The sequence below is a fragment of the Lepisma saccharinum genome, unplaced genomic scaffold (assembly GCF_977018435.1).
Source record: "Lepisma saccharinum unplaced genomic scaffold, izLepSacc3.1 HAP1_SCAFFOLD_453, whole genome shotgun sequence".
Lineage (NCBI taxonomy): Eukaryota > Metazoa > Arthropoda > Insecta > Zygentoma > Lepismatidae > Lepisma > Lepisma saccharinum.
The window spans coordinates 22,633-30,678 of record NW_028143149.1 but is presented as its reverse complement, the minus strand read 5'-3'; the positions used below and the strand labels follow the sequence as shown (position 1 = coordinate 30,678).

General features: G+C 37.1%; 1 protein-coding gene across 1 annotated transcript; it reads right to left on the bottom strand.

Moving 5' to 3' along the window:
- Positions 1-1,426: 1,426 nt before the first annotated feature.
- Positions 1,427-6,378, bottom strand: LOC145982846 (uncharacterized). The gene is made up of 2 exons (XM_083116210.1): positions 5,708-6,378; positions 1,427-1,745 (listed from the first exon to the last, which is right to left on the bottom strand). The coding sequence occupies exons 1-2, from the start codon at positions 6,376-6,378 to the stop codon at positions 1,427-1,429; spliced, it is 990 nt and encodes a 329-aa protein (XP_082972336.1).
- Positions 6,379-8,046: the final 1,668 nt, after the last annotated feature.

Sequence of the window (8,046 nt, the reverse complement as noted above, 5' to 3'; positions counted from 1 at the left end):
CCGCAGATTTTCCATTTCCATTTCCATGTTTGAGTTGTATAACCGGAAAATATACTCCAAGGCTGATATGCGACACACATTTGTACATTAACGAAGTAACTTGCATTACACTAATCTTAGATCTTGCTCTTTTTGACAGAAATGTACTACAAAGAAATAATGTAACATCCATTGGTTTATATTGAGTACAAGAGTACAAAATTATTCACAATATATTTGTGAAATACCAAAATTGAACAAAGTTGCAAAAATTTCAATGATGGGTGTAATATTCACTCATGCAATATTTACCATCGTGCATACAACGCTATGTAACTCGAATTGAAGATGTACTAAGTGAATTTCATTTCGAGAAATGCCCATTTCCGACAACGTTTTTCACAATAATGTGAACATACAAATCACAATCAACATCGGTCTGTGTTAAATGAAATTGTTAATAATTATAAATCCGACTTACATAAAATGTACATAACAAATCAATTAGGCTCACTACGTACTTCGCACTAGTTGAACACATTTTCAAGATATTGATGACTTTTCTTGTGGTACTGTCGGTTAGGTTACGTTGTAGATTTTGAACTTCTTTATTCAGTTATAGCAGGTTGATAGAGGTTGTTTGTAATATTTAATTTATTTCCTTCATTATGCAGATGTGTGTTCCTCCTTTGTAAACGATTGAATATGTTTTCCAACAACGAACCATTGCTTGCAATTTGTGCATATACCTTTGTCTATATATTTTTCTCTTTTCTGGCAGCACAGTCTTTAGCTTGTTTAGGGCACGTCTCCTTATTGCATATCTTTCGTAGCGTACATCTCTGTAAACCTTATCAACACGTCCTACAAGCGAATCATATTGTGAAGATAAGTGTTTAGGAGAACTACACCATTTCCTCGATTATTTGGTACTAAAGTAATTGGGTGTAATTTTAGCGATGGCACTGCAGTTGGCTTCAGCACGTTCTTTGGTGGAAAATACAGAAATTCTGATTTTCGATCTCGCACATAGTCTTCTTCACAATAATTGGCACTGCACACTTGCATTTTTTTTACATTTCGTCTACAAGCATGAATCCACTGTTTACTTATGCAATTATCGACTGGAAATCTATGATATTTTATGTCAGTTCCTTTAGTTTTCTGGTTATAGTTTTCATAGCGTGCTACAGCACAATTAGACATGATTGCAGTCTACAAGTACAAAAATACAATAAAAATAAATTGAACGCTACATAATCAACAACCTGCTTGTTCCGATTTTTGCGACGTGTTAGTAGCTAAATGTACCCCACACCAAACTTACTGCACATAGCAACGAGCACCGTCAAACCATTACCTTCTCTCAAGATGGTCTTGGTCAAACCCGATCCTCCCAGATGACGTAATGCATACGTACTTCACATAGCAACGAGCACCCCCTGCGTTACACTGGGTACTGATTACTAACACATATTAAAAATTCACTGAAAATGGTAGTGTGGGGGAACTGGTTTCTCCAGATGAATTCATGCAAGTATGAGGGAAACAGGGCTTCAGATGTACCAAACTGGCGTCTAATTTTCCTTTTTGCTCTCATCCACATGTTCTCAACATTTTGTGTATGGACCTGTGCATCATTGGGGTCTACAAAGTTTTCTTGGTGGACCACAACCTGATGTTCGTAGACGCCGCCTCCAATTTCGTTTATACGGTTGTAGGCTCTCCAGGCATCTGACACAATGATAGTGCCAGGTAGTATAAACCTGAAAGAGGTATAAAATGTTTTTAACACTAGAACGGCGAAGGATTTGATAGCCCGTAGAACAGCGGAAAGGGACCATTTTGACCCCTCATAAGGAATGCATTTAAAATTATAATTATTTTACAATGGGAACATATTTTTATTTTGTATTATTTTCTGCGCTTTAGGTATTATAATCACAGTGTTTAGGTGGGTTTATGATATATTTTGATATCAAATAAAAATGATAATCGTCAACAACTGAATACAATGTCCATGAAGACTTTCTCCTACCCCCCTTGAAGAGGTCTGTTCTTAACAGCCTCTTTTTCGCGAGAGGCTTGGATTGTAAATTTGTGACGTCATCGCGGACGCAAGCTTTCCCTCTGCCTTGAAAAACTCATTTGAAAACAACGATGAGTTGTCAATATTTTCCAATAGTTACAACTAATTTTTGACTCATTATATCGTTTACTCACTATAAGGAATTGTATTATTGTATTATTATTACTATTGTCTTTTGTATTTCTAGTTACACTTTTTTTGTATGCAACTAATTCCTATGTATTTTTTCTTAATTTTTTTGTATGTTATTTTTTTATTACGTTTAGCTTACTGCTCCATAAGTTTATATCATCTCATATGTATTATCATATTGACAAGGGTTAGGTGGCAGAGCAGCCCTTGGCTGAACCTCGCCCGCTGAATAAAGAAAATTTATTATTATTATTATTATTATTATTATTACTTTATTTCTGGGGCATGGCATAGATAGAAATATATTTCGGGAAGAGTTCTTGGACGCTGCTCAATTATATCACATGTAATAATACTCGCAAAATTGTCTTGATATTACAATATCTGCCAATAATACTATAAGACCAAAAGCGTTAAATGGTCGACTTTCGATCTCACCACCGAAGTTCCCGTGTCTTGGCCTGGACATGCTTGTTCTTCACCAATTTCATCCAATTATCACTCATCGTTGCGATTAACCAAAAGTGGTAGAAATAATTATGGATTAGCTATGTGAATAGAGGCCGGGAGGGCGTCTGACTGCTACGAGACAGAGTTCGATCCCTTATGTGTGTGATCTAAGGTCGGAAATTTTCCGGCTTTGTCCCTGCATGAAGCGACTTTGGGGTTCATCCAGCCTCAAATAATTGGGTTCTTGGGGACAACCCTTGGGGTGGGCTAAGTCAGCGGGAGCGTGATGGGATCGAATATGTGTGGTTAAGGGCACGGTGTAATGTGGAATGGGAACTTTACCTTACCTATATGAACAGTAAAGAGATGGTGAAAGAATACGTAACAAAACACATTCATTATCTACCTTCATTATTTTTATCAGAGATATGTGTTCTACTTAGAAAATTAATGTAAATAAATAAATAATGAAATGAGAAATTTATAAATTAACAAAAAGATTGATTGATTTGTTGTTTGAAGTCCAATTTGTGCACACATAGACTAATCGGGACTGGACCTACAGTTTAAAGTGGGATCCGAACCACTATGTGCCTACACCGGGTATCGAATTCGAGACCACATGATAACAAGGCGACGACGAGATAAACGAAAAGGTTGTTAGTTCCAGGTGATAAAAATATAACGTATTATTGTTATCATCATGCACTTATTTCCACAGACAATGTCCATACAAAACTAATTCATTCAATAGCCGGAACGCCAACCACAAATGAATGGACATGTGAACTACTTTGATTTTATTTGATTTAGTTAATTTTACTTAACTTTTCTGCCACTTTTGGCTAATTACGAAGATGGGATTAGTGATGATGATATGATTAAATTGATGAATCGACTCTCACAAACACCCATTCAGGGATTCGAACCCGGGAGGGGGCCCCTGGCGTCGTAGCGCGATGTGCTAACCACCACTCCGTCACGGTGGCCGGCTCATGGGAACTAATAATAATAATAATAATAATAATAATAATAATAGTAATAATAATAATAAAATCGTATTAAAAATGTAATGTTATTTATAATATTATTATTAATATTATCATCATTAGCGATTTTTTCTATTTTTATTATTATTATTTATGTTCATCATAAAAGCTACTCTAAATATTGTGGTATGATCACAAAGGATCGTGCGGGGTGTAATTAGTGACCCTTTCTCAATACACCTAAATGTCAACATGCTATAAACGCAACCTACGTAACGCCGATATTTCAGTATGCATAAATTAAACTTTATAGGGGTCAAATTGACCCCTCCCGCTGTTCTAGGGGTATAACGTGAAATTTCACTGAAATAAATTGTACTTTCTAGATACAAGAGCAAAAAATTACGAAAAGTCACAAAATTTCAAGAAAATTATCAGAAAAACGAGAGTTATTAAAGGAGAAAAGTGACTCCTCCCGTCGTAGTGTTAAATATTTGAAAATAATGAATAAAATAAAACTCAATTATGAATTTTACCCTTTTCTGTAATCATGTACAGTGGCTCTCAAAAGTTTTAGGACAACGACATTGTATAATAGACAACCCAACTTTCACAAGGTGTTGGTGGGTTGCCTGTAGAGCTGTAGAGCTAGGCTCAATTTCAGGGTTGCCACATGCACAATAGATATTTATGAAAAAACGTGAAAGGAATAAAACCAAGTATTATTGTATAAAACTATAAAATATATCAGCATTATATCGCAAATGACAAAAGTATTTCCGAAAGAAAGATTTTCTAGTACTGCTGGAAACTGCAGTCTCTTTGCTCCTTCCACGCAATCCCGATCTTCTCACGTGTTCATTGGTGGGGCCGTCTCGCGTCAGTACTTGCGCAGTCACTTGTTTTCAATTGCCTGCTACATAGATAACCGAGACGTAGTGTAATTCGCATACATGTATCAAATAAAGAAACTTATCTTGTACTGAAAATTCCATATAGAGTTTTAAATGTTTGCTACAGGAACACTTGACTGGAAACAGGATGACACAATTCCCTTGCCAAAAATCTAGTGGTTTGAAATTCATATGAAGACATGAAAATGGCGATTTAATAAATTGCAAGTTTAAACGAAGTATTTCGTAGATATTCACGTAGGCCTAACCTCGCGTAGCGCCGTTATAAAATTATAAATAAAATATCCACAGGCACATTAATACTATTACAAAGAAAGAAATTCACAGTTAACTTTCAAATACAATAAAGTAATTCTAGAAGTACAGAGTTATTTGAAAATTTTGATCTCTTATGTTCTTCTCTCCTTCTTCTCACCCCTGTTTCTATCTCATATCGTCTCCCCTCCTCTTCTCGTCTTTTTTCTCCATCCCACTCTTCTCCACTCCCCTATGCTCTCATTACTTCCCTCCTCTAATTTTCCTCTTCTCCTTTCGCTTCCTGTCTCCTCTATTTCCATTCGTGTAGACTCATCGATTCTCGTTATTTCAGAAAGTATTTTGTCACTTGCAATATAATACTGATATTTTAAATATTTTTATGCACATAATACTTGGTTTTATTCCTTTTGCGTATTTCATACATATCTTTTCTTCATGTGGCAACCCTGAAATTAAGCCTAACTCTACACGCAACCCACCAACGCCTTTGTAAGTTGGGTTGCCTATTATAAAATGTCGTTGTCCTAAAACTTTTGAGAGCCACTGTACAATAGGGCCGTAAGAATGCACATGCGCAAGATACACGCGTGTTGCGAGGCGGAAGTTAGGTTAGGTTACATTAGGTCATGAGCCCTGCAAACGTATTTAGATAATAGACTCTAAAAAAGAGAACTGTCAACGTTGTAGGTCTTCCGCCTCGCGAAACGCGTGTATCTCGCACATGCGCATTCTTACGCCCCTATTGTACAATATTACTGGAATTTTGTAATAAAAAAATTGTGTCCTAAGCAAAAATATATGCTCCAATTAGATGCACATGCATAAGGAAAACACACCATGTAGGTTATTAGAAACTTCAGACAAAGGCATTATTTCAAAAGTTGAACCTTACTCACCTTTCAATTATGTTGGATAAGGTTTCTGCTGTCCTGTCCGGAACCTCAACCATAAAACATTTTCCGGTACCTCTTTCAACACCTCCGAAGACCCAGTGCCCCTCTCGCCATTGACCTCTATGGTACTTTCTGTGAAAGAACTTGCTTTCGTCGATCTCCACCACTTTTGACTCACCATCTTCATTCAGCCCACCAATCACTGTGGGATTGTCTGTCAAATATTGTTCGCAAATATCTCGGCAAAAAGAACACCAGTCCACAATAGTGTGTTCGGAATGAACTCCAAGCCGAGCCTCATACGCAATGTCACGCTGGGGGTAGTCTCTGGACCATCCGTACATTATTTTAATGATCTGCTTTAGTGTCAGGTTACTTCGACTAAAAAAAGAGTCATTCCTGATACTAGCAGCACTGCGACACTGCTTACACATCCAGCGATAACCATCAGCTCGCTCAGCTCGCTGAATAAATGACATCTGTATTTGGCAGTTCTGGCACAAATACGAATTGTGCAACAGACGTCTTTTTGTCAGCCAGATGATGGTTTCCAAAGATGTTCGGAAAGCCAGATCATCCCAGGTAACCATTTCGTTCCTGATCACGTCATTCCCCAATATCTCTAAAGGATTTACTATGGAAGTCGGTGCAGGAACGGCTCTTCTGCCAGCCATTTTAATACACACAAACTGAACTGAATGAAACTTATAAAATTTACTTAATTTACACTAAATATCGCGCCGAACGTACACTGCTCGAAATGTTAAGTAACGAACCGAAACGGCAACAACAATCAATGACTAGCAAACTAGCAAACTAGAAAGAACCGCTTAGTCCAGAACGTGAAACAGAACGTCGACGTGCGATTTCCAGCCCTGCAAACTTAAGAGTATAGAAGGAATAGAGAGAGCCTAAGCATGTTTTCTGCTCGAGGGGAAGGGGGTGAGGTAAATTTCGTCATCTTGGGATGTGTCACAGTTACACAGCTGAAGCATTGGTGGAAGTAGGGATTTGGACGGTATTGCGAATCTTGCACGCGCAACCTGAGCCCGAAACAATTATGTTAAGAGTCGGGGTTCGCTCCATTCCATGACTTGTCGGTTTTTCCACGTCGCAACAAAGGGTTCAGCTCGTATCAGTGGCGCAGGAACGTTTTTCATTTGGGGGGTACAAAATTCAGCCTCCCCTACTCCCCTATATATATATATATATATATATATATATATATATATATATATATATATATTACTTCACAGGTTTCCATTCCTGTATAATGTTAAGGCATGGGGAATATTCCATTTTAGAACAGCACGCACGAAATTCCTGTTATTTAATGCTAAATTTGAACAAATAATTTTTATTTCTTTGTTTTTCTTAGAATTTATGATAATTTAAGATCAGATAATAATTCCGAAACATATAAAGCTCTGAACCTTGTTCTGGGCTCATTTTGAATTTAATGGAACGGAAAATCAGGAGTTCGAAATGTGAAAATAAAGATACGTCTATTCATTTTAATGCAGGTTGCGATTTAAAGGGTGTGAGGAAGATTCCTGCCCCCACCCCTATCTTGAGCCATTCCAATCAGGAATAATCATCTCCCACTTACTGGATATAGAAACCATATTATTGAATATATCATACTTATAAAGTTCCACTTCAGTTCAGATCATTTTAATGTCCCGTGTCTACATATAAAAATATCATTAAAAAATTCATGGCAAAGCATTTATTTGTAATATAATTAGCTGTACCTAATGAGGCTGTTCAAGCACTGAAAGTACTATTATTACACATACAAAACCGAAATCCTTCAGATCTCAGAGCAAGCAAGGAAAACCATTCGCTCGAAAGTTTATTTCATTTCAATCTTTGGTGGACAATATGAAGAGCCAGCCAAGGTTTCTTTTCACATGTAGTGGTATTAAATGTAGAATGTACGTACATGCGTATGTTTTAGGGTGACATGCCAATTCTTCGTCCTCCGTGGCGGAGTGGTTAGCAGTGCGCGCTACAATGACAGAGGTTCCGGGTTTGAATCCCGGCCTGGACATGGGTGTTATTTGTGAGTGTCTCATCATCAATTTCATCATAATCATCACTCATCCTCATCTTCGTAATTAGCCAAAAGTAGCAGAAATGCGAAGTAAAATAAACCAAATCAATCAATCAAATATTCCCATCTCACTCAAAGACCTTGTGAATCGAATCCAAAATCAACTGAATGTGAAAGCGGGTTCAATGCAATAAACCTAACTTAACTGATTAGAGAAATCATTTAGAAGTTTCAAATCTACTTTTCCTTTCAATAAATAGACCCCCAGTGCATTGTTTTCATGCAG